Source organism: Sinocyclocheilus anshuiensis, unplaced genomic scaffold (genome assembly GCF_001515605.1).
Source record: "Sinocyclocheilus anshuiensis isolate Anshui unplaced genomic scaffold, SAMN03320099.WGS_v1.1 scaffold209, whole genome shotgun sequence".
Classification (NCBI taxonomy): Eukaryota; Metazoa; Chordata; class Actinopteri; order Cypriniformes; family Cyprinidae; genus Sinocyclocheilus; species Sinocyclocheilus anshuiensis.
Window position 1 is genome coordinate 1,595,773 of NW_015540880.1, and position 27,787 is coordinate 1,623,559.

General features: G+C 36.4%; 1 protein-coding gene across 3 annotated transcripts in view; it reads right to left on the reverse strand.

Annotated features, from left to right (window-relative positions):
- Positions 1-364: 364 nt before the first annotated feature.
- The window catches only part of LOC107688368 (ephrin type-A receptor 7-like), a 131,892-nt gene continuing 104,469 nt past the window's right edge, over positions 365-27,787 (reverse strand). The window contains exons 6-18 of one of the 3 annotated variants that reach the window (XM_016486021.1): positions 25,398-25,525; positions 23,903-24,191; positions 21,772-21,880; positions 14,842-14,897; positions 10,026-10,151; positions 9,122-9,307; positions 5,297-5,358; positions 4,369-4,572; positions 3,391-3,543; positions 3,137-3,157; positions 1,805-1,995; positions 1,523-1,627; positions 365-1,442 (exon numbers count right to left, since the gene is read on the reverse strand). In XM_016486021.1, the coding sequence (XP_016341507.1) occupies positions 1,328-1,442; positions 1,523-1,627; positions 1,805-1,995; positions 3,137-3,157; positions 3,391-3,543; positions 4,369-4,572; positions 5,297-5,358; positions 9,122-9,307; positions 10,026-10,151; positions 14,842-14,897; positions 21,772-21,880; positions 23,903-24,191; positions 25,398-25,525 (1,745 nt within the window). In that variant the 3' untranslated portion in view covers positions 365-1,327. Of the gene's footprint in view, positions 1,443-1,522; positions 1,688-1,804; positions 1,996-3,136; positions 3,158-3,390; positions 3,544-4,368; positions 4,573-5,296; positions 5,359-9,121; positions 9,308-10,025; positions 10,152-14,841; positions 14,898-21,771; positions 21,881-23,902; positions 24,192-25,397; positions 25,526-27,787 lie in introns of all 3 variants that reach the window. The other 2 variants (XM_016486019.1, XM_016486020.1) reach the window with 2 other exon arrangements.

A 27,787-nucleotide genomic window follows, 5' to 3' on the forward strand; every position in this document is an offset into this window, starting at 1 on the left:
CCAGTCATTTGTTTTGTACTATATGTATTTGTGGCAAAATCCAGATCCAACCTGTGTGTCACGGTCTTTTTTAACATGATTTGCACCGACCTATTTCTATGATCAAACTGTAAATGTTCTGAATTAGGCTTTCATTCAATACTGCTTAAACACATCCAAGTCCAATCAAGCCTTGTTCACACGCTCACATCACACAATAGTCTAAATTCAGTAACACTAGAACATTCAGAACATTCTCGCTAAAGAACAACCATTTCTGCTGTATGAAACGGCAACATCAAGTACATGTCCGAGAGTATCGGGCACCTGCCGTTGCAGCGTGTAATGAAAGTCTGTAAATGTGTGAATGTATATGTGTGTATACATCCCCGTCACATTCACTCGCTCACTTTCAAAGTGCAGGGAAAAAATGAAATTACATAAACAAAATCGAAGTGCATTTTGATGAAATGACAGCTGAACGTCCAGATTCAGTGCTATGTTTTCCGTTTTCAAACAATATTTCTGCATTCAAACTTCAGTAAGCATCTGTAAACGGATAAATAAATCATCTAATAAATATAGTACAAGCTTCTGTAAGTCATGGACACTGCAATGCAAACATTGTCCCTATAGTAGACAGAACGAGAAAAGAACATTACGAGTACAGATGTCCGACAATACTAATTTAAACTCGGAAATTCAGAAATGAGTTTAAAGTGTGGAGGAAAGAAAGCAAAAAGCAAAAAAGTAGACAGTAACCAAATCAAGAATACACACAGAGAAAGGGATTTACATATTATTTAAGATTCCTTACATCAGAACTCAACTTATTTCCTGAAGATGTTCACCTAGTCTGAGGAGCAAATGGTCATGGATGACATGCTCTTGGTTTAGTCCACTTAACAAGGAGGATCAGTGGCTACAAAGCATGAGTTGTTTTGCTTGGATAAAGAAAACAGGAATACATGTCACCCTTTTGATTGCTCTGAGATTGGTCAGAGCCAAACCGCCCTTCTCTGGGACAGTGACGGAGGGTCTCAACCACCTTAAAGTCCTACTAAAAGGAATAGAGCTCATGTCAAAAGCAGGTCAAAATCAGCACGCAGGTTATTCTAGAGGGATTTTCTTGCTTGTGACATTGTCCCCCTCAGAAAACAAGAACTTGTTTGTGGAAGAAAAGAACCAGTGTTCACTAAAAGAATGAAAGAGTGACGATTAGGAAGAAAACTACCATTTGCAATGACTTGGTTATCACCTCCTGACCGCTGAATGGCCTGTTGGGTAATTACGAGAACAGACGTCCATATGTCTTTTCTCGGCGAGTCAGCACACTGCTGTGGGTCTGTCAGACTTGCACTCCGCGGCCGTGCATCTGGATAACCTGTGCTCTGAGAGTCTGTATGGCGGACAGGATCTGTTTCTGGTGCTCCAGAGAGGTGATGCCGAGACTCAACACATCCCTGCAAAAACAACGGAGCGAGTTACACACAAACCGAATAAGAGAAACGCACTATAGGGACTTAATTCAAATGTCACTCACTGAACTGTCATGCGAGCCACTGACTCCAGGTAACAGTATCCAGCAGCAGTGAAGTTGTCTTTGTAGCGGCCCATGTCTACAGCCTCTAACCACTCACCAACTGAACTAAACGAAGGGAAGGAAGGAAGTGTTCGTTCTGCTAGTGATACAGATGAGCCCAGAGTCCTTGACAAACACAGAAAGAGATTTCTGTCTTCAGAGTGAGAAACATATAACACTTATAGGAAAGTGGAAAAGGGATGATTTGCATGGAGATGGGAACCATGAGAAGCTTTTCAGTACCTGCGTCCCAGGGTGGAGGACCCGATGTTGTCCGGGCTCCTCATGGTCTTGCTGAGAGCGCTGTGGACCTGGGTGAAGGTGGGTCTCTCTGTCCTCTCCTTCTGCCAGCAATCCAGCATGAGCTGGTGCAGAGACGGCGGGCAGTTCACGGGAGCAGGTAACCGGAAACCATCCTCTATAGCTTTTATTACCTGTAAGGTAAATATACATACATTTAAACACAAAAACATAATTATTGACTATTTGGAGTAATGGAATAAATTGATTAGTGACGCACAAATAGTGCAGAATCTTAAACATTTCTTCTTCACATCATAACATTTCTTTATTGAAAATTTTCAAACCCTAAAGGCTTCAGTTTATTTCCACTTCAGTGTGAACTCACTTTTGGTCCCCATTGTAAACACATCTCATTGCCGAATTCTTTTCCGGGAAGTTTTCGTTGTACTTTCAAATCAATCGCCACTAATAAATGACATCTCCGAGACAAATTAGCAAATTATATTATTATTTAATTCATTTCAGTAGGTATTTCAAAATGTGTCCTTGACTGGCATCCCTATATGATCTTTTTTTATTAGATAATCCTAAATACCATTTAATTCAATAAAAATACTACTTAAAAGTCACTTGACAACACAAACATTATTTAAACCAAATTAATAACATGAAAGATTCTTTAAATGCATGAATGCCTTTCTCCAGCAATCATTAGCATTTGAGCATTTCACTATTTGTAGTGAAAGACGGCCTCTTTTGTTTAAAAGCTTTACGTGGTGAGGCTCTTTAATTCATAATGACTTCACAGTTCTAAATGTGTTTTGTCTCATGTACACAGTAGAAAAGCAGCTTTGGCCCTCCAGCCATATCTTATCACACAGAAATATTATTAAAATAAAATAAAATAAAATAGAGACTATGCATGGACCAATTCAAAATTTGAGTCAATACTGATTCAATACTGAATCTGTTTCATTTCAATGTGTATTTTAAAATGCGTCCTTGACTGTTATTTTTTTATTTGCTAAGCTTATTTATTTGTTTAATTTTTATTTTGTTGTTTCTTTACATTTTTAAAGACTACATTATTACTGGGATCCCAAAAGTGTGATGTCCTTCAGCCGGGGTTTATTTCAGAGACTATGAGGATCTTTGCTGCAGGCATGAAAAGGAGGCCACACGTGATGTGACTTCTGAGTCTGATTGGACACGGAGCTGAAGTGGACTTGAAGTCAAAGTGCACACACGCATACACACACTCTTTATCTGGGGTCTTTAAAGGCCCTCGCTTTAGCTACTTTTCAATTTTTATACAAATGCATAACTCCTCACTTCACACAGGAAAATCCCATCCTACCAACAGCGAGAGGCAGGAAAGAGAGAGGGAGGGAGAAAAAGAATATAAAATCACAAACAAACATAAAAGGATTTTTAGGGAGATCTTAAGGAGGAGGAAAAGCAGCCGCCCAAAAGAGAGAGCAAGAGATAAAGAGAGAAAAGGTTTAAGAAAGAAACACCAGAGGAAAAGCAATGCAGAACTGCACAGGTGGTGATACATTAGAAGAAATATAAAGGGACAGACGTACATCTTGGTTGCCCATGTCCCAGTACGGTCTCTCCCCGAAGCACATGACTTCCCACATGACGATACCGAAGCTCCATACATCAGAAGCGGAGCTGTAACGATGGTACTGAATGGCCTCTGGGGCCGTCCACAACACCAAACTCTTCCCTCCGTGCTAAAAGAAAGACAGACCCTGTTATGTCTAACAAACTGACACAAATGTACTCAGTCCTTATAGTTTCTTCTACTAATTAGTAAGTGGTCATTTTGAAGAAGGTTTTATTTTTAGAGCACACTAATTACAGAGACTATCTCCACTTAAGCAACCTGAGGTTAAGTGACTTGCTCAAGGCTTCATGAACTGCTCTTTGAAGAGTTTGAACCCAAAACCTTTCAATTACCAGCCCAGACAAGTGGGCTACAATAGTAACCACGATTTTGCTAATAGGACTTGTTCCTGGATTAACCTCTTTTTTTTTGGTGCACAAATGACACAAATCAGTTTGACAGATTTCATGGTGGGCAGAATTCTCTAAAGCAACAACGTAAAAATAAAGAAAAGAACGGAAAATAGTAAAGGACAGGACATTGCATAGGAAAGGACATCAGAGAGGAAAACAAGCAAAAAAGGATAGGAAAAGAAAGAGGATAAAAGAAACGTTGATTAAATGTTGATTCAGGAACACATCATTGGCAAACACAAAAAAGTGATATCACGGTGTGAGTGTATTGCGTAGGTGAAAGACAGGTTTATTGTGCCGTACTGTATCCTGACTTCCGCATTCATCTTATCATAACAGAAGCATGAAGCACTGAGACGTTCTTAAAATATGCTGCATATTCAGCTCAGTACTCGCAAGAAAAAAAAATCATATAAAAGTTTGATAAACTAGATAAGAGCTATGCTTTGACTTTTAGAGAAATGCTGACTACCATTGGCTCTTCGAACTCATTCAGAAGTGTTTGAGAGTGCTGTGTTGCATTATGGTAAAATACTCACTAGTGTGCTGTAGACTGCCTCTATTTTGTCGTCCTGAAGAGGTCTGAAGCCTGACACTTTGCAGACCAGGCTGCTGTTCACCAGGACTTTGTGAGCAGCCAGACGGCGATGGATAAAACCCATCTCTGTCAGATACTTCATCCCAGACGCCACTCCACTCAGCAAATCCACCAGCTGAAGAACAGTCAACTGACCTTCGTGTTTCTGAGCAGAAAAAAGAGGGAGTGAAAGGAAGGAAGGAATGACACAAATGTTGCCAAGAGAAAAAAGCAAAGGGAAAGAGAAAGGGAAACAGAGTGGTAAAGTAAGAAAAGTAACATACGATGTAGAGGGGAAAAAAGGAACATTGAAAATTGAAAAAGGAAAAACATTGAATTGAATAAAAACAGAAGAAAAAAAGGAAGGACAATGGAGAGGAAATTAAAGGGAAAAGAAAGGGAAAAATAAAAGAAATGAGAAAGGGAAAAGGAATGATAATGTAGGGAAAGGAACATACAATGGAGAGGGACAAAAAAAGAAAAAAAGGAACAATGGAAAAAGGAAATAAGGAAAAAGGAAAAAAAAGGGTAAGAAAAGGACATTGGAATGTAAAAAAAGGGAAAGGAAAATGGGAAGAAAACAACAATTTAGAACATAAACACTGAAATACTTATGAGAACTTGGAACAAATAACAATCATTTCACTTCCTTTCAAGAATGTCACTTCATCTGACTCTGAGACTAGATAAAATGCCTCACTTGGCTCTTCCTCTCATTGTTTTCTTTTTATCAACAAATCACATCTGCAGGTTTTGTAATGTAACTTAAAATTTTTATATATACCATTTACTGTACTCAGCATTTTGCATCTGATGACTATATTATATAATATATAACCATATAATATTATAGTCAGCAGAACAAACAGACACAAAATACATTCTCTTACCCGCAGGAAAGAGTCCAGGGCTCCGTTGGCCATGCTCTCCACCACAATCATCATAGTGTTGCCTGCAGCAATAATAATAAAAAAAAAACCTTTAAAGAAATAATTGGATCATGTTTGTTTAATCCTTCAGCAAGGAAAGAGGACATGGTAGGGTTGCCCAAAGGGCACAAAAACACATTTTCATAAAAGTGTAAGTGTTATGTAAGAGATTATACAGTCAGCAAGTCACTGTAGACAGATAGAATCATAGAGCAAGAGAAAATAAGATAGAATGATAGATAGAATGTTAAAATAATAGATAGGAAGACAGAACGCCAAATAGTTTTAAAGGTATAGTAGCAAAAACTAGATAGATAGACAAAGAACTGACAGACAGACAATTGCAACTGCAACTGACCAATCAGAATGAAGTATTCAATAGCACTGTGTAATAATATCTTTGTGTCTGTATTTCCAGTGAGCATTAGACAGTGAGTGATAGAAAGCAAAGCGCCCAAAGAAAGACGAGGGAAGTATGCTCCATTAGGGAGGTGGATAGCGGTAAATCCCCAGGTGTTAGAGCAAAAGAGAGAGCAAGGAAGAGAGGTAGAAAGAGAGAGAGAGACAGATCCCTCAATCACGTTCACCGACACCAACAATCTGCAGAATTCAATGACCAGCCCAATGAACAGGAGGCTGCACTATCAGTCTGGTCAATCTACCATTCCCAGCTCCATCACACCTCCTGCGGGGAGGACCGGACATGCCTGACCAACCCCAATCAGGAGACCTCCTACTGGGCTCTCAGCTCTGAGCCCATGCCACTAGAGCTGTGGAGGTCTACGGTCTGACAGCTGGATGAAGAGGAGGGGTGTGTAGCTTTCAGGAGGCAAATGGCAGAAAAAAAAAAAAACAGAGATTTGCAGGTGGAGGAGGAGAAGTCAGGGAGAAAGATTAGAGTCATTAAGGGGGCTTGCTGTGATTTGGCCACCAATTATTCCAACGTGAACATCTGCTGTTGCACACACACACACACACACACGCACGCACACGCGCACACGCACACGCACACGCACACGCACACGCACACAGGGGTAAGAGAAACTCCTCCCAGAATGACACACAAAGCTGTGTGCATGTGTTTGGCCGTAGCCGCTAGCCTTGACATTTAAAGAATCTCCCTGAAGTGTGCATCACAAAGGACGACTGCATGGCTTTCCGTCTCTGTTGTTCAAATGAAGATGGCCTTTTAATAGGCAGCCGTTGGTTTTATGAGTATGCGCATAATAAATATGTGACTTTATGCACTTTGTGCTTTTGTCAAATGCCATATTCTTGAAATAATGTCTTCTTTCTGACTTCAGAGTTTTTGCTGGAAACAAACTAATACTAATTGCTGCAGATGGCAGGAATTGTGTGGGAATAGCACAGAAATCCAAGTTTGTTCTCCTCATAACGAGAGTTATTTTTTTCTTTCCATTGATTATGTTATAAAATGCACCGTCTCTAGGCAAAAGTACACACACACACACACACACTGACAGGCTAATTCAATCCCAAAATCCCAATTCATTCTTCTCTTCAAAATACCACTGAATAAATGGTATCTTACTCTTCATTTAAAACAATAAAAACAAGAACCAACAAGTTTTTGGAAAAAAAAATAAAAAAATCACACTATAAATTTAAATAAGGGAGCATTTAAATAGGGATTTTCTTTTCCTCTATTCAAATAAGAGAGATTTATGTACTACATATACATATTCTACCTTTCACAATGTAAAGCTCACCAGACCACCCAGAGTCAGACCATTCAAGAAGTGGCAAAAATGGGTCAGTAACTATGCAGTACTATACACTAACGTTCAAAAGTTTGGGGGTGTACGTTTATTAATTCATTAATTAATTTATAAGAAATGAATACTTTTATTTAAGGACACATTAAATTAATCAGAAGTGAGTAATAATGTTACAAAAGATTTCTATTTCAAATAAAGGCTGTTCTTTTGAACTTCCTATTCATCAAATAATAGTATATAATATAATATCAAATAATAATATAATCAGCATATTAGAATGATTTCTAAAGGATCAAGCTTTGCCATCACAGCAATGAATTATATTTTAAAATATTCAAACAGAAAGCAGTTATTTTAAGTTGTAATAATATTTCACAATATTACTGTTTTACTGTATTTTTGATCAAATAAACACAGCCTTGGTGAGATCTCTTTCAAAAACATTTAAAAATCTTACCCCAAACTTTTGAACAGCAGTGTACATAGAGGTCATTTACATACATTAGTTTTAAAGGTACAGTAGCAAAAATGCATGTTTAATTTTAAGGGTCAGAAGAAAGAGGAAAGTTGTCACTGAAAACTAAATTTCCACTTTTTGGATAAAGAAGTAGACTTAAGAGTTGCAGAATTACAGAATGTTGCAAAAGTGCATAATGCCTTTTTTTTTTTTTTAGAAAATGCAATGATATTGCTGGCAAAAGAATGAAGAATAACTGTAATAGATAGTGGTCTTTTGTCATTATGCACTCTAACAAATTCACAACAGATTCACACTTCCGCTGTTTTTGCATTTATGTTGTTCTTGGTAATACTAATACAGAACGAGTTGGGAACCACTTCTCCAACATGCACAAAATCCAACACTCTTAATACGTCTCTTCATGCACACATTTCTATCATTTTCTACATGTAGATTCAATCTTAAATCACAAACGTTAATAATTCCTTCAGCACTAATACACAAAGTCCCAGACTAATATCAGCACTGCTAGTTCTTTAATTCAGCAAATCTGCCTTCCCCTCTTTTCTTCCCTGTCTTCACAACACCTTCATCATCCCTCATTCCTTTCGGCAAGAACACACTAGGCAAATCCATCTAGCTGTTTTATCTCCAGGAACATCGCATCGATCAATCTAAAGATGGATCTGTTCTTCTCTCTCCGTACATCTCCACCCCGAGCCAAGTTTCCCTTTGTCACACTTGTTGACTGAGAGTTACCAGTTTCATTTAAGTCGTGGCCTAATGGATAGAGAGTCGGACTTATAACCCGAAGGTCACAGGCTCGAGTCTCAAGTCCGGCAGGGATTGTTACCAGCGCTCTCTCCACCTTCAATACCATGACTAAGGTGAGACCCTTGAGCAAGGCACCGAACCCCCAACTGTTCCCCAGGCGCCGCAGCAATATGGCTGCCCACTGCTCCGGGTGTGTGTTCACAGTGTGTGTGTGTGCGTGTTTGTTCACTACTCACTGCTGTGTGTGTGTGCACTTGGATGGGTTAAATGCAGAGCACAAATTCCAAGTATGGGTCACCATACTTGGCCACACGTCACGTCCTTTCCTTTCCTTTTTTTCCTTTTTAAGCTTGTTTTTCCTCGTTCTGTCCTTCCTGGAGGTGATAACATCTACAGCTCCTCATTGTCCTTGATCTTTTACCTCTGATGATCATCCATCCTGCAAGTATCGACCTTTCCTTCCTTTTCTGTTCTTGCGCTTTTGAGGACTGGCCCATTTATTCAAGGGTCCACTTCCCAATAAACTGTCCAATCAATGGCTTATCATTCTCTTTTCCATTACTGCAGTGGGACAACCGGCTCATCCCTCCTTTTTTCTTTTTCAGTGGAGGGACATATCATCTATTCTGCCTCCTGAATCTCTTTCAGGTGAGGGCCATCAAATCCCTAATTCCTCTCGTTCTTTGTCTTTCCCTGTCCTGCGAGGAATCGTCCCAATCGCCCCACAGCTTTCATTTTCTACAGAGGGACGTCCCATACATCTCTCTTTTCTTCCTTGCCATACTTGCCATACATCTCTTTGTCTCTACTGACCTCTGGTGATGACTCCCTCCAGACGCACAATGTTGGCGTGATCAAACTGTCCCAGAATTCCTGCCTCGCTGAGGAATGAGCGTCTCTGTTTTTCCGAGCAGCCCGCACGAAGGGTCTTTATGGCCACAGGCAACTCTCGTTTGCTGGGAAGCTTCAGGCAACCTCGACAAACCTCGCCAAAGTCTCCTGAAGAAGGCAAGGGTTCACTTGATGTTTATTTGTTTCTCATAATGTAGCATAAATGAAAACATTGCCCGTCAATTAAAGGAACAGTTACCCAAAATGAAAATTATGACACCATTTACTTGCACTCATGTTGTGAATAATGACTTAAATTACATATGGACCACCTTTATGGTACTTTTGCTTCCTGTTTTGAAGCTTGAAAGCTCCCGTCCTCATTCATTGCAATTTTATAGAAAAATTAGCAGTAAATAACTTTAGCATTAGATACATTTTGTACATTAACATTAGCTGTAAATTTAGTTTCAAAATAATGAGTCATATGGGGTTTGGACACAACATGAGGATCAGTAAATGATGACAGAACCTTTATTTTTGAGAAAACGTGATGCCTAGTTTGCATAGATACTATTATGGTGCTTTTGCTTCTTTTTGAAAATTGAAAGCCCCTGTCCTCATTCATTGGAATTTTATGGACAAAGATTATCAGTAAACGTACTTTGTGTTCCAAAGAAGAAATGGATTTGAACACAACATGAGGGTCAGTAAATGATGACAAAGCCTTAATTTCTGATATAAACTAATGACTAGTTTTCATAGAATTTGACACACAGCATTGAAAAACCTTAAAACTGTCCCAAAAAGAAAATACATTTGCAGGAATATGAATTGGATAATGGTAAACGTCAGAGTGAAGTAGGGAGGTTTTGATGTCTGGTACCTGTATGGACTATCCTCTCGATCTTGATGCTAGATATGTCCAGTTCTTTGGCAAAGGCATGAACCGCCTGGAGCAGATCTTCACAGGTTTCTGGGTCAATGTAGGTCCTTCGGGTTGGGATTTTAACTGAAAAATGAAAACAAAAATATATATAATTGGTGGTACTACACTCAGTATTAATATTGATTGATTCACTGTTATTATCAATGAAATAGGCGACAAACTCCAATAGACTTACACTGAGCCACCTCTAAGTATCAGAATATCATATGCTCTGTTCATACATTTTGGTTTTCAAAGCTTGACTCTCCTCACTGTTATTTTGCATGTGATGAAATCTGATCTCATTGTCTCATACGACATGATAGTAGCTGTCAGTGTGGAAAGAGAGGATGGAAAACTGGAAATTTTGCCTCTGCTCATGTCCATCACAACATCTCAAAACATGCATGAAAGAACATAAACGACAAGAGGCATTTTAAGCATTCATGCATATACTGTGTCTAAATGTGCTGATGCATTAACTCATTCACTATTCACAACACGGCGAATATCACATAGTTTGCTATTTTAGGAAATGTGGGTAGGCCAGTGAGTAATCACCTTAGCAACCAAAAAGCAACCCCCTGGCAACCAGCTAGAACACATCATGGCATTGAGTTTTGGACACGCATGAGAAAATGTAACTGGACATGTACTATCTAGTTATATAATACAGTAACATAGTGTTTATAGTGCAGTATACTTATACATGTTGCTAACGAAGATTTATTAATTTTACATTTATATTTAAAATGAAATCCACAAAAAGATCACCAGATATAAAAATTAAAAATACTGTTTTATTATTTTGATGCTGTATTCTTTTACTGTATCCTTGCATTATGTCATGCTTCATCTACTCAAAGGCAGTGCGGCAGTCTTACTCTGAAATGTGCTTACAAGTCAGCATCGACCCAAAGCAGACCAGGGTCTCAACTTCACAGTCTCATAACAGCTTATTGATCTGAAGCTCACATACATACACCCATACTTAAGAATACAATTACAAAGCAAATTAAAGGTGCTCCATTCCATCATGAGAGTGCGGCTCAGGATCGAAAGCCTCTTCCACAGGAATGAGGCTTTTCTAGCACATGTCGCATTCACACTTGAGGCTGTTATTACAGTGATTTAGGGGTCCAGTTCAGTTTACTTCCTATTAGTTTCTGTTTGGGTTTGTTTTTATCAAACGATCTGATTCAGCCAAAGAAGCTTTCATACATTCACACCAAGGTTATAGTTACATAATATATATGTGTTCTCTAAAACTAAAAGCAGGAGTTTGCAGATGAATTAAAACTAATAGGAATGCACTAAATTATTAGTGAAAACAAAAAGTATAACTTTTTTTACACTGACTCTATCACTGTATTCTGCCAGTTAAATCTGAAATTGATGACACCACCACAACAACAACAAAAAACTGTGCAAAGTGGTTACATCATATAATACTGCTGTGTTCCTTGGGAAATGTTGCAAAAGCAGTGTGAAAGAAAGTTCTGTTAAGTTGATCCAAATGGTCTCAAAAACTCATGAATATATTTCAATGTCACGAACTTTACAAACTTTGACAAAGTAGTTGTTGTACGACAAGGGTCCTAAGAAACAAGATCTTAGTGAGTCCAGTCCAAGCTGCTGAATCCAAAAATGCCCTGAAAACACCAGTGCGATGGTAGATAAATTACTGCAGAATTACTGCATTTACAGTAGAGTAGAGGCTGTAACAACGTAGAAGAAATTACACAATTATAGTACATCTGATTGTCCACAAGTACTGCAGTATGCTGAGTTGTTGTAAATTATAAAAATTATGCCGTTATTTATGCATGATGCAGTTTTTGAAAAGTACCTCTGTATATGTCTCATTATAGGAAGATTTGTATTGTTGTTTAAGATATATAATATACTGAAACCAAATTTTAAATAATAGAAGAAAAAAAAAAACTAAACCGTTAAAACCAACTTGAACTAAAATTAAATAAAAAAATAATGAAATGTACAAAACTACAATAAGCCTGGCACTCGGATAAAAACCATAAAGTGAAAGAATGCACTCAATTTCACATATAGACAAGTTTATACTTAAGTAATTTAGACTATAATTAAGTCTATAAAGACATTTTTAAACAAAAATACCCAGATCCCCAAACAGCCAGGCACACAAACACTTCACATAGTTATCTAAATGTGAACAACATTCATTATAAGTAATATGAACATAATATGACCAAAATCAAAGAAATACTACATGGGGGAAAAAATAAAATAGAAGTATGTATTTGCATACACATTTTATTTATACACTTAAATGATCCTTTTTTACCTTTGAAGACGTTCCCCAAAGAAATGCCTTGTCAGATTTAGTTCTGTGGACAATTGTGTACCAAATACATACAGTAGCTATGTAAATCCCCATACACTAACAACCACAAACCATGTATATGCATATAAGTTTGCATATCTAAAGCATTAAATTCACAGCTGCTGGTTCTACATACACACACAAACAAAGTAGGCCTCAGTGATTTCATAATGACAGCTAAAGCACTGATCCCTACCATTGTTTCTAGGTCATCCAAAAATATGCATATAAAACAAACAGAACATGCATGCAGGGTGAAAAGAGAGTGTGCTTATAGGGCTAGTTGTATAACAGATAGACAAACAAATCTGTAAAACAAATGACGGTGGGAGACGCAGAGATCACGCACGATGGGTCACCCGAACTGCGCCCAGGGCGAAGCGAGAGCGAGAGAATATCTGATGATGCTGATGGGATTTAATTTGTGAAACATGTGGGAAATAGTTCAGTATGAGACTGCGTGACAGAGAATTGTGCTCGTGGTAATTTTGAAGGAAAATCTGAGTTTATACTCTTTTTATACTATTTGTACACCTCTCGTTGTTTTCAATGAATGGTTCTTGTTTGAAATTTTGTTCTTTTGCTGGAAGGTGAAGGATCTGAGGGATTCCTTAAATTCTTCCTTGAACAGTGAACATTTGGCCTAGTTTCCAGAAAGCACAAGATTGTGTTATGTAACCCAGATAGAACACCTTTTAGTGTGCTTTCATTCATTTGCACATTACATTTTTGTAATACATTTTTTTTTGTTCTAATTCTTGAATTATAAACTTGTTTCATTTCATTTATTTTTGTGCTGCTCTTTTAAGACATCATGGAGCCAAAACCAGCAATGAATGCTGATTGGCTAAAAACATACCTGTCCTTAAAGGAGCAGCACATAAATTAATTACATAAAATCAGGTATATAATAACAGTTAAGATGAATGAAAATACACATAATCATGATTTTATCTGGGTTATAGTTCTATATACAAATACATACACTATATACAAATTATTGCCCCTCTTTGGCATTCTTTACGATTAATTATTCATATACTGTTTAATCTATTCTATCCATATGAAATGTATTTATAAAATCTAGTCCATATGACGTTTATATGTTTATATATAGTCTTACTAAATACTTAATTGTAGCTGGAATAAGAATAAGCCTTACATCACCATGTTTTGCTTGGAAATCTGGGTAACACTTTAGAACAGGGAACACATTCACTATTAACTACGACTTTTCCCTCAGTAAATTCCTAATTTGCTGCTTATTAATAGTTAGTAAGGTAGTTGTTAAGTTTAGGTATTGGGGATTAGGGATGTAGAATAAGGTCATGTAGAATAAGGCATTAATATGTGCTTAATTAGTACTAATAAATGGCTAATATTCTAGTAATATGCATGCTAATAAGCAACTGAAAAGAAACCGAAATCTGGCTTCAATAAAGAGAAAAGTGTTATTTACAAAAAATATATATATTTATCACATGAAACATGAAAGATTTAAACAAATCTGTGTCTCCTCCATACATCCTCATGGCAATCTTCCTCCTGTACAAGTGTCCATAATGTGCATATTTACAAGTTAAATACTATAGATCAGAGTATAAGAGGTTAATGAATACATGCAAATATAAGTTTTATATACTGTACAGATATGCTGTGAGACAGACTTGGCACAAACCAGCTCAAAAGTGTGTGAAGCTCGCCAGTGTTCATTGTTTCAGCAGATTTAATGCCCCATCTGCATGACTGCTCTGCACAGACACTCATTACGCACACACGCAGTAACTGGGCATCACCAGCACTGTGCAGCTGTTTTTTTTAAATGAATTAATTAATTAAAATTTTTTTTTTTAAACAAAGACAGTGAAGAGAAGACAGGAAACCACTCTTAATATACATCTGCTTTGTCAACTTTCAATGTAAAACAATTATCACAATCCATCCATAGAGCTTCCGTTCTGATACCAGAGAGTCTCAGTAAACTGGCAATAATAAAACGTAGTGCAATTGTAACTTAACATATGTATGCATTTCAATGCATTACTTTGACAATATTCTTCAACACTGGATGCAGCAATATGGCATCTTTGTTCAAAGACTGGTAACACCCTCCCCCCTCTTTTCATCTCAGAGGGCGTCTGAAACATGCTAATGGACTGGAGCATTAGGCTGGCTGGTGTAAATGCACGTACATGGACTTAGACGTTAATGCAGTGCCACTTTACACATCCCTAATCTCTCTTTATCACTGATCACTCAATTTTCCAGTTTGTTTTTTCCCTTTCTCTTCCACCTCAGCTCTCAGTCTCTGACAAGCTATATCCATTACCACCTTCAGAAATAAACCTGACAGTCCAGTTGATTTGTGGAATGAATGCACATGTATGCACGGAAACACAACGTGATACTCACACTGGAAGTAGAGTTGCTCATCCCCCTCCTGGCTGGCTTTACTGTAGCCACACTGTCTGCGAGGGAAAAAACAACAACAAAAAATGACATGCCATTAAAAACAAAGCATAAAATGACCATAAAACAACTTTCGTTAAAGAAAATAAAATTTCAGCACACAGCCGCTACCGACTGTAAGGAATGACAAAACAGCACTTAAAATGACAACCTGTATTAAAGTTATTTACGAACATGTCTGTACCGCCAGTCTAAACAAAAATGCAACTGAGTGAACTTGCTTAAGATAACAATTTTGTATTTCCCTTGAGATGAAAAAGTTCTTATTATTTTTAATCAAAATTGTTTGATTAAAGAATTAGTCCACCCAATAATGAACAATCTGTCATGACGTTCTTTACAAATGGAGTAATTTTAAATGCTTTAAAGATACATTTTAAAGATTAAGTCCATAGAAACACCATAAAAGTGGTCTGTATAACTCATGAACTACATTTTAGGTCTTTTTAAGTCATATTATAGTTTTGTGTAAGAACCAGACCAAATTGAAATCGTAATTTACAAACAATTGTCCCCTCCAGTAAGCTGATTCAGAAAAATAAATCATTAAGACAGCTTTTGTCAAGCAATTCAATGAAAAGATCTGAATGTCTGATTCACGATCGAATCATTGCTACTTCACTTTAAACTTTAATAAATGTGCTAAATTGTCGGTGAATAGCAACTTAAAAGGTTTATCTGTTCCTCATACAATCATATTGCATCAGAAGACCAAACAAGCATCATATGGACCACTTTTATGGCGCTTTTATGTAATTTTCTGAGTTTGACAGTCCTCATTCACATTCATAACACTGAAAAGAATGGCTAGGATTGCACAGAAGTCATAATTAAGTGATAATTTTCATTTTGAGGTGAACTATCCCTTTAAGACTCCTTTGAGGTGAAAAACTACAACACTTTCAGTTAAAATCATTGGTTTAAAAGTATGCATGAGGTTTTATCTCCGGTAGTCCACAGTGTGTAAATGTAGAGATTTCCTGGTGAACCGCTGCTCTGACATAGTCATAGCGTGAGTGCGAGAAGAATCAGGCCGCCGCAGGATCTGATGGCATTTGGGCAATTTTACATTGTGGATTAGTGTGACATGGAGACATTGGGGAAAGACATGCACCACGGGAGGGATTAGAGAATAGAGACACACACACACACGCACAGCAGAGAAGAAAGAGGACGCACACCAAACAGACATTTTTAAATTTTGTGTGTGTGCTGGCAAGCATCTGATTAGAACATTCACAATCTACTCTAAAAAGCTGAATATGACAGACGTCGGACAGAGAAAGAAACATGCAGGTAGGAGAGACTACACACAGACTGCTGGGACTTCAGCTCTCTGACCATGTTTACACCTCACATCTGTTGGACGGCAATTAATACAGGTGTAAACAAGGTCCAAATTATAATTTTTCAAAATTAATTTCTCAAAGTACAGCATGGCGCTAACAATGCAAGATCATGGGTTTGACTTCCCGGAAATGCATGAACTGACAAAATGTATACCTTTAATGTAATGCAAGCGGCTTTGCATAAAAGATCTGCCAATTGCATAAAAATAATAATATGATGCATTCATATTATTATTGTTAAAATTACTGTATTACCTTTCCTAAGCTCAGGGTCAATTTACACTTTTACTGTAAGTAAATTAAGTACAAAAATGTGTACATTAAATAAAAAAAACTTAAATGCAATGTACTGTAAGTTGCTAAAATATAATAATAATAATAATAATTTTATTAAGAAAAACAAGAGTTAGATGGACAATTTTAATGGTAATTTTCAGAGTCTGACAGTTCTCATTCATTTTCATTACACTGAATTAGCAATAATAATAAATTAATATAATTTTATTAATAATAATATTATGATTTTTAAATAATATGTTTAATTACATATCACTTTCCTAAGATTATGGTTGCTTAACTTGTACATGTAAACAGTAATCCATCCTGATCTGACAGTGGAGACCATCCACATCCATCTAGCTATTGAAAATGTTTGATCAAATTAAATGGAAAAGTCCCATACAAAGTCCTCAGAACATCTGTTTTTGCCTGACATCAATATACAGTGAGACAGATCATGTTCAGCACATAAAAGTTGCATTTGTTGACAACTCTTTGACTCTAAAAAACAACATTTTGAGAATTTACCCTCAAAATAACAAAATGGTCATGCAATCAGTCTCAGCTGACCACCTGTTAAAGATGTTAATACCAGGAGTAAACATGGCCTCTATTAGGAAATGGAGTGGCGAGACAGACGGGACAAACGAGAGGAAGGAAGATGAAGAGAAAGGCAGCAGCAAGGTAGGAGGGTTAGTGGAGAAACGCAGGCATGCCTGTACCTGGGAGACAGCTGCGTGGAGGGAGGAAGAGGAGGAGGAGGAAGAGTAGAGAAGGAGGTAGAGAGCAGCACCACGCGAGTAGGAGCTACATTGGACGGTCTGGAGAAGCCACTAAAGGAAGAGAGGGAGGAAGGGCCTGAGAGTAGTCTTCTTACTATTGTCAACATAGGAAGTAACTCTCTAAAGTGACGACATCACTTCCTATCATGCCACCTAACTTCTAACCTACTTAAAAGGAATTATAGTAAACATGAGGGTGAGTAAACGATGACAAAATGTCAATTTTCAGGTGAACTATCCTTTTAAGAGTTATTCTCTGACAGAAATACTAGGACAAATAGCCCTCAAAACCAATGAGGAGTAAAAAAAAGCATTTCCCCTGTCTTTTATAACTTTGCATGAGATTCTGAGCTATTACGAAGATCTGCACCAAAAGACAAGGAGAGGAGAGGAGGGGTGGTGAAGAGAGGAGTGAAGGTGAGTGGAAAGTGAAAGGAGTGACAGGAAGGAGAGACCGCAGAGAAGAACATGTTAGTGCTTTATGTGTGTGCGTGTTTGTGTGGATGAAAGCACTCTGCAGGAGATTCTCAGTGTAATCAGACCCAAGACACATCTAACAGATTTAAAACAAATCTAAAACTTCAACACTAAATTACAGGAATAGGACTGCCAAGACATTCAAAGTTGGATTGAAAATATAACCAATAAATAACCATGTATATTTCTATGATGATAAAAACGGGATTACACAATGAACAGACCATAACTTGAAATGTTCTTTGTTGCATAAGAGTGCAACAGTGCTTTCCCACCTTTTCAGTAGCCTTGGGTCTAGAAGTATTTTTTCCATAGGTATTTAAAACATCTCTGTTATACAGTTATAAGCTATTACAAACTATGATTTAAAGCAAAAAGTGTTTGAAAATCAGACAAAAAAGACAAAGGTACAAAACTACAATCCTATGAAGCACTGTGAATGACACAAACATTAAAAATGATAGAGAAAAATAAAACTAATGCTCATTTTGATTAGTATTCTATTTCATAATTTGATTTAGATGTTGATTATAATGAGAGAGAAACAATGTATTTTATGTTTATTGCAAAATATGCATATAAATATATACAAAAAGTAGTTTGAGAGTGTAGGGAGACTGACTTTATTACATCATTTTCTGTGCTTCATCTGAGTGGGAGGGTGCTAAAGAGCTCTTTTGGCATGATTTGCTTGATGTAATTCTCTGATTGTTGAGATTTCTTTGCAGAATCATGGGTAATGTAGTTTTAACCAAGAGTTCTGATGTTAAACTAGATTATTTTAAAAATAAGTTGAAATAATGTGGGTTGATGACAACCTTGTAACTCTCAGTAGACCTGTCTTTAATGGTTGAAGTAATTGTTCAAATCAATTGAATGGGATTATTGCTTCCGGAACCTGACTGTTGCACTCTATTGTGACCTTCACATACTATTTTTTAAAGGCAGTATGCAGTATGCTAGTATTTCATTTCAAACACAGGCACAGACACACAGCCCACTGGCTTCAGACGATGCAAGTATATTAAATGTACATAAAGGACCAGAAGAAAGGCTGTCCACAAATATCAATAATCCGCTGGCCGTGTGTGTACGCATGTCAGTAAATTAGTATTATTAATGATAAAAGATGTCATCCCTGAAATAGAATGAGAAAAAACAGGACTCAGAATTCAAGGGTTTTTGGGACAAAATGTATCTGCAAAAACAAACCCTGTATAAACCAATCTGATTTAAACACTGATCAAAGAACTTGAAAGATCTGAAAGACTGTTTTCATATGCATGGATTGATTTGTAAAGGTTTAGATGTTCAAAATGTGTATAAACTAGGGCTATCAAACAAATCAATTACATCAGATGGCAATTATTAACTGAATTAACCACCGTTAAATCACATAATTAAGCCCCCAAATGAAGATAACATAGGCATACAATGCAACATTATTGTGGCAGAAGCACTCAATGAAATGACAAAAAGTGTCTTTAGAAATCAATATATTGTGTGTTTTATTTCTATGCAGACTGGCCGTTTATTTATCACTTATACATAACATGCTACTATGGACAAGCACGGTTTGTGCCTAAATTCAATGAGTCGTCAACCATTTTCTGTTTGTCCAACACAATTTCACACCTGATATATGCCTATGTCTCTAACAAGCCTTTCTCGCACACATCATTAATCAATATAAACCACTTTATCAGAGACTAGTCGATAAATCCGCTCTCTTCTGTGTGTTAGACGACATGCAACTGGATTGTGTGTTGTTGTCTGAGCTGATGATAAAGTTTGTGGATGCATATGAAAGAGATTTTGTGCGCGTGTGATTGACAGAGGCTCGGCGACACTCCATTGTGTGTGGCTGAAAATGAATGAGAACCATTTCACACCGGCTCAATATAATCCATTCTCATCAGACTGATTAATGGAGAGCTATAGGAGCGTGTGCTTCCTGTCTGCCACTCCCTCCCCTGACACCGCAGATGCACAGAGATCCACTAGAGTATGTCACACCTGTGTTCTTGTGTGCGCATGAAATAACCAGACACATGGATTCTGAGTGCAAAACTCGGCAGAAATATCCACAGATTTCCTCAAGATTGGAACAGCCATCATTCACAAGCCGTTATGCATCCTACATTCCTTTCATTTATGTTTGTGAAATGATTTTGCTTTCAGCTACCTATAAGATTGCAGTAATCTCAGCTCTCAGCTACACACATTTTACCATGTTTAAATTAATTCAAAAATCAGTGCAAAAAATTGCAGATTCTGTCTCACAAGTTTACAACAATGTTTACGATGTTAACAAAATCTGAGATATAGCATTACGAGAATAAAGTCATAATGTTTTGAGAATAATCTCATATACTATAAGTCCTTTATGAAAACAAAGTCAAAGATTACATAATGAAGTGGTAAACTTACAAGATTAAAGGATTCATATTTTGAAAAACGGTCAAAATCACATGAAATCTATTATGAAAGTAGTTTTTGATAATATTTCATAATATTATATTGCAATATTTTGATAAGTCAGTTATGACAAAATCTTAACATCACAAGACTGAAGTACAAATATATTAAAAATAAAGTCAAAATAACAATAAAGTAATTATGAGATGAAAGTCAATTATGACGATAAACTAACATTAAAGGATTTAGTAATAATTAGAAAAAAATCTAAATTACTGTTAAAACATTAAGTAGTAGTAATATTTTGTAAAGTCAATTATGACAATACAGTCACAACATTACAAGATTAAAGTGGTAATATTTTGAAAAAGGCAAAATTGCAATAAAGCCACTATGAGATGAAAGCAGTAATTTTTTATAATTTTTTTTAAATCACTTGCGACAATGAACTGAATTGAAAATGAAGTGAAAAGTCGTAATATTACAAAATTAAAGTAGCAACATTATGAGAATAAGGTCAAAAATACAAGAATAAAAGTACTTGAATTTCAAGATTGAAGTCGTGGCCAAGGAGAACAAAATTCCTCTCACATTTCGCTTGGCATAAACACTTTCTACGGCCAAAACTTTTACGGAAAGGTTTTTTTTTTTTAAATATGGCACTAAAACATTGCCATATTTAGGATAATTGAATCAGGACAATTCACAAGTCTCAAACCTGCACCATCCACATGAGCAACACAACATGTATGCTAACCACTACACCACAGCAACAACTGTACAGTTTTTTTTATGTCCCATGGAAGAACTTGATGACCTTGTGAAAACACACACACACGAGTGCTGATTCTCCTGTATTGCATATATCCACTCATGTGCATCGCCGGTGCACTTCTGTGCATGTGGGACGGTTTTGTCTATGTGATCAGTGAGAGAGAGATCTGTCTAAAAAACAATACAGGAGCAGAAGGCATGTCTTTCTTCACATTTCTCCACCTTCACTCCCTGCTGGGAGAGGCAGCCTTTACAAACACACACGCGACATATGTACACGTCTCGCAATCATGGCGAAATTGGATTGAGCGATTGCGCTGCCCGTCAAACAAGCTAACAAGGGCATTGCGCTTCTCAAAAAGAGGAATGAGGCTTCATGCCCTCCAGTGGGATGACGGATGAGTTTGCGCATCTGTGTATGTGAGAGATGGACTCGACTAAAAATGTGTTTTGATTCATTCTAATGGATGATTTCGCAGACCATGGAAGTAGAAAAAGGCTTTCGCTGATGCAACTGTCAGGCCGCCATAAGGGAGACGCACTATGGAGCAGAAACTGAATGTGCGACCATATCCTATTTCAGTTAAAGGGATAGTTCTGCCAAAAACAAAACGGTCACGAGGCAGTCATGAACCAATGCTGTTTGACAGACCAGATTTGAAGATGCAAAGGATCATTTTCACCAAATAATGACTGATAACTCTGTGAATTTGTTCTGCATTTGCACAAGCAGTGAATGCAGAAAGCATTTGAGGAGTTAGTCTTTGTAAAAAGCATTGGAATAGCAGTTATACCTTCTCCAGATGAGCAATCCAACTCCAAGAGTAAGTAACATGATGAGAGCAGCCACCGAAACCACAACGATGATCACCACAGGACTCTGTTCACTAGAGGCCAGGGCCACTGCACAACAAACACACACAAAGACAAACAAAAGATTTGGTTAGTATTCATGGTGGCACAAGCCATTACCAGTGCTCTAAAAGCACTGGAGCTTGACAAGAAGATTGATCTTTGAAGTCTTTCCTTATTTATTTTGATAGCATCCTAATGGGAATACATTTTTGTGAGTTAAAAAGTTACGACTTTCCTCCAAATGGCCCCAATCCATCCATCTGGACACAGAGAAACTACTTTCAGTTACAAAAAAAACACTTTGGCTTTCAAAAGGAAAGATGATCCCTAGCAAAGCAGTCAATTATCAATAAATAATGGAGAAAAACCCTTTTTATGAGTCATTTATTTAGAATTCAAACCCACATGGGACATTAAATAAAGGTAAACTTATTTGCACTCTTTTTTTTTTTTTTTGGTGAAATTTAATTATCATTGAAACTCAACAAGTGAAATATAGCCCTCTAGCAAAACACTGTCACCAGCTGAGGACATCAGGACAGCTTTCCATATTTACACATACAAGGACATCAGGACAACAATCCATCTTTACACATACAAGATTATTGTAAGCCCATAAATCGTGAAGAAAGTTGCTTTAGACTAGAGTATAATTGAATTATTCTGTTCTGCATTTTGAATCTTATTTTTATTTTTTGTTGTTGTGAATGGGAGCACTTTAAATGTATATGCAATCATTTATATTTACAGTACTTTTTAGGGTCTGTATGATTTTTTTAGTCACTTATGCTCACAAAAGAAGGCATTCATTTGATCAAAAATATAGTACAACACTAATATTTTGAAATATTATTACAATTTAAAATAGTTTTTTTTCTGTTTAAATCTATTTTATAATGTAATATATTCCTGTGATGTAAAGCTGAATTTTTAGCACTATTACTCCAGTCTTCAGTGTCACATGATACTTCAGAAATCATTCTAATATGCTGATTTTCTGCTTAAGAACAATTTCTTATTATTATCCATGTTAAAAATGTGCTGCTTAAAATTTTCATGGTACCTGTGATACTACATTTGTCATTTTTTCAGGATTCTTTGATGAACCAAAAGAACAGCATTTATTTGAAACAAAAATATTGTGTAACCATGTAAATGTCTTTACTGTCACTTTTAATATATTTATTGTATCCTTGCTGAATAAAAAATATTAATTTCTTTAAAAAAACTTTTGAACAGTATTGTATATAACATACACATAAATTCATATTTATCTTTATTTAAATTTATGCTATAAATATCAATCACAAAGGTCCATTTTTCAGTCTTTCTTGAATATGTTAACATACTACGAAAAATATGAGTACTAAAAATATTTAAATTCACAATAAAATATTGTAATATTAACAGTCCTAATTATAACACTTTGAAGTCACAATGAAGGGTAATATAATATAATATAATATATAATATAATATTACTTTCATTAGTAAATATAATTTTACATTTAAATTTTACTATGAGGTCCCCTCAGAAAAACAAACATGCTCCACCTTTAAGTGTCAAAATGACTTCACAACATACAATTAAAGTTTTTTTGAATGCTTAGAAGTGAAAAATTCTCTACTATCTGATTTAATCAACCATTTTGAACCTAGCGGAGCATTTCACATTTGAGAAAAACCCCAAGCTGTTAGGAGCAAAAGCTAGTGGAGCGATACTCGACAGGATCTGGAATGAGACTCATTCAGTCTAAATGGTTTGCAACCAGCCACCAAAGATTGCAGCTTTGTTCTGCATAATCTAAAGCTGTTCAAATACTTGTTTGAGTGCTACAATGAAGGAGCAGGATGAGATCACATGTGAAAGTCCTTCCAAAGTGTTCATTCAATATGAATGTGTCCTCTTAAATTAAAGATGACAGCAAGCATTTGCACTTTAAAGTCATTGTTTCACTGTAAAGCCAACATGTTTTGTGTACTAACATGAAATGAATAAAAAAAGGTACAGTTCACAACAATTTTACACCACACATTCATTCTTTCTTCTAAAACAAAGAGAGACACTCACGTTCCACCAGCGTCTGCAGCTCCAGCGGTGCGCTGTACGCCCCATAGTCAAGCGTAGGGGGCGACACAGCTGCCACAGGGCTGGAAGAGGAAGAGGAAGCAGACGGTGAAGATGGAGACAAAGACGTGGAGGAAGAAGAAGAAGAAAGAGGAGAGGAGGAAAGAGATGAAAGTGCTGGGCTGGAGCAGGTGCGGATGAGGAAGACGTAGGTGGTGCCTGGTTTCAGATTGTTGACGCTAATTCTGGTGGCGGCCGTCTTTACTGTGGAATAGCTCTGATCTTTCTGGTCCTGAAGGAACACAGAAATATGTCCATAAAACAACCACCAATGAGTCTATGGAAGTAAATGACAGTGATGGAAATAATATTTTAAACATTTCTGGAATAATACTGTCTTTCTCTTTTGTCTTCAGTGTCACACGATCCTTCAGAAATGATTCTAATATGTTGATTTGCTGCTCAAGAAACATTTCTTATTACCAATGGTGAAATTTTTTTTTGCTGCTTAATGTATTTTGTGTGTGTGTGTGTGTGTGGAAAACATGACGCATTTTTAAAAGATTCTTTGATGAATATAAAGTTCAAAAGAACAGCATTTATTTAAAACAGAAATGTTTTGTAGCATTACAAATGTCTTTATGCATTGACCCCAAACTTTTGAACAGTAGTGTACCTTTAATTATTATTATATTTTTTTTTTACCTTAATTCACACCACAACTTAGGGACAATATAAATATTTATATAAATATAAATAATTTCCCCAAAATAAACACTGAAATGGTTTGTGATTATTTCACTCTTTATTTAGAAAAAAAACAAGTAAAACAATAAAATCTATAGATAAAAACTATTTGATAAGTATCAAAAGTAAATTATGAAAGCATGCTAAAGTTACAATTTTAAAGCTTAATTAAAAAAAATCCCTGGTCTTAATAAAAATCAATGTCTTGGAGCCCGTAGGAAATGAAACATGCTTATATGCACAACAAAACAAACTATCAAAAGTTAACATTATAAAAACTTGCTTTAAGGGTTAACTTGAAAATCGAAAAAATGAAGAAAAAAAAGACACCCTACATTTACATGAGATCTTAAAATGAACAAGATTTTCTCTATTCTTGACATCAGCCGTTACACAGTCAGAAATGTTTGGATTGATTTTCCCTGATTTCTCTTTCTCTGATTAAAAACAACAACAAAATAACATTTAAGTGGTTTGGATTACATGTTATCTGCTTACGAACTATAATCTGTGTAAGATTTTGAATGTGAACACACTGTGTTCATAAGAAATGCATTATTGTGTATTTTTTTTCTTTTCTCAGTGCTGGCAGGAGTTTGAACAGACATCAATGTCTGGCAGCTACATGTTTTAAAGCACTACTGCACCTGACAGAATGATCAATGAGCTACAGGCCTGTGGGAACTTGCCGTTTAGTGTGGCTGTACACAGATTCAATGCTTTGTGGAGAGGACAGAGCATGTAACTGTACCTTTTCATAGTATTTGATCTCGTATTCAGTGCGGCTGCTGTTGGGATACACGACGGGTTCCCTCCAAGCCAGAGTCACACTGCGCTGCTCAACCTTCTCCACTCGCAGCTCGTTAACCTGGGAAGGCGCTAAAGAGACAAGACAGAAAGAGAAAACTGTAAATAATTCAAAGAAAACTGTGAGCTGAAGTTCTTCTGCTCGAGTGTGTAACAGATTGGTGATGATGATGATGATGTCTGAACATGCTGATAAAGATTTGATTAAGACGCTCTCCTGCTGTCAGAATAATGTCAAATCCAACCATTTTGTGTTCAATGCTGGTTAGACAAACTCCAAGATACACCCAGCACACATTCAACACTTTAGGAACAGTATTCAACATTTATGAGCAAATGCTTTGCAAATATCTAAATATCCTTAAAACAAGACACACTTATTTAAAAAGTGAAGCATGAAATATTAAGATTTTTTTTCTAGAAAATATATTTAGAATTAAGTTTACAACACTTTCCTAATTCCAATGGCAATATTAATTAATTAATTAATTTATTTTTATTTTAACTAATCTAGTAAAAGGGGTACAATAAGGATTAATATATATTAATGATAAAAAAAGATAAATATCAAAAACAGAAGCCCATGGAATTAAATATAACATATACAATACAAAACAATGGTACTCTCTCAAGACAGCTAGCTAAATATGAAAAAAGTCCAAAAATCACATACTTTCCGAGTAGGTACCACATTTGAAAAAGTATTTATTTTGCGACTATAAAAATATGTTGTATTTATAAATTTGTGTAGTATGAATGTAATCCGGACATAATACACCCACCATGTTGGTACTGTCATGTGACCTACAACTTGAGCATCACACACCCACCATTTATGAATCCTCTCCATAGCGTAATGGGATAGTAAAGTATCCTTTTTATACACAATACAATCTCGCCATAAGTAGTAGGTCATCTGGGTGCTTTTTGCCTACTGTTTTATCAAATTTGGACATACTACTACTCATTTCGCTTACTATATAGTAGAGAAGTAGGCATATTCAGATGCGTCTGTTATCCTTGTCTAAACTGGGAGACTATTTCCTGTTGTGTTCAAAATACATACTGTGTGAATGTAACAGACTGAGCTGGATTGCGTCTCCTGCCCCTCCTCCACTGCCATTCTGATTAAGAGATGATTAACGACGACAGAACAGCTGAGAGCTGCCACTCAAAATCCCCCACTGAAAACTGACAGCTCCGTCACATCAGAAACAAGCAACGGACCAATAAGATGTAAACTTTCAATCTCTCATCCATCAACCAACAACCAAAACAAACCTTATTTTTCCCCTAATGCTTGCTGTTCTTTCTTCACATACAGTGGCACATGCTAACAAAAACACAACCACACAGTTTCTGTCACATCTTCATGTATACCACGATTCATAATTAAAGTGTAATTTGGGGCGCTGATCAAAGACAGAATCTGTCCTCTTCATGTGTCTGAAGCTTTTAAAACAAAGGCATGAGAGTTATTGTCATTCAGACTGTTCTTTCGGCCTGCTTTTCCATTTCCTGCTACTCCAGACATCCCATGAGACACTGACATGAAATAAAACTAAGATATCTTAGGAAAAATCCTTTGATCTCAGACAAAGTGACAGCTACACTGCTCATTAAAGATCACGGACAACTGTACTGTGGCATGCAGTGCGAGATGCCTGACAGCTTTATGACTACACTGTGTACAGGCGATTCAATCCTGACCAGATGCGTGACCTCTTCTTCATTCTATTTTTGGCCTTTATGCCAGTTTATTGACAGGTGTAGTATAGAGAAGGCAGGAAATGATGGTGAATGGAAGGAAATGACAAAAACCAAACATGAACTCGCATTACACACATAGCTAGCACAGTTCAATGAGTATGTGGTAACACACAGGCCACGGCAGAGCCTGAGTAGTCACAGAAAATATGAATGGAGGACACTCAATACTGTAGCTTTAGAAAAGGAAATCAGACCCTTAAAAAGAACTAATTATTTACTAAATATGTGCTAATTATTTGCATGCACAATAGCCTGGTTAATTAAAAAATATATTTAAAAATAATTATTAATTATATTTACTTTGTTTACTTTTAATAATAATAATAATAATAAAATCACTACTAATTATAATATCAGCATCACAATGAGTGAAAAACTTTAGTTACAATTTCTGAATTTTGTAGTATTTTGTATGTTTTTTTAAAAAGGATTCCAAAGGTTTATGATCAATGAATTTCTTTGACTTTTCAAGTCTAAGATGACTAGATTAGGAATTTAAAAAAGGTCTCACCAGTACTTAGCCACAGTATTTTATAGCCAAACTGCAACATTAATAAAATCAAA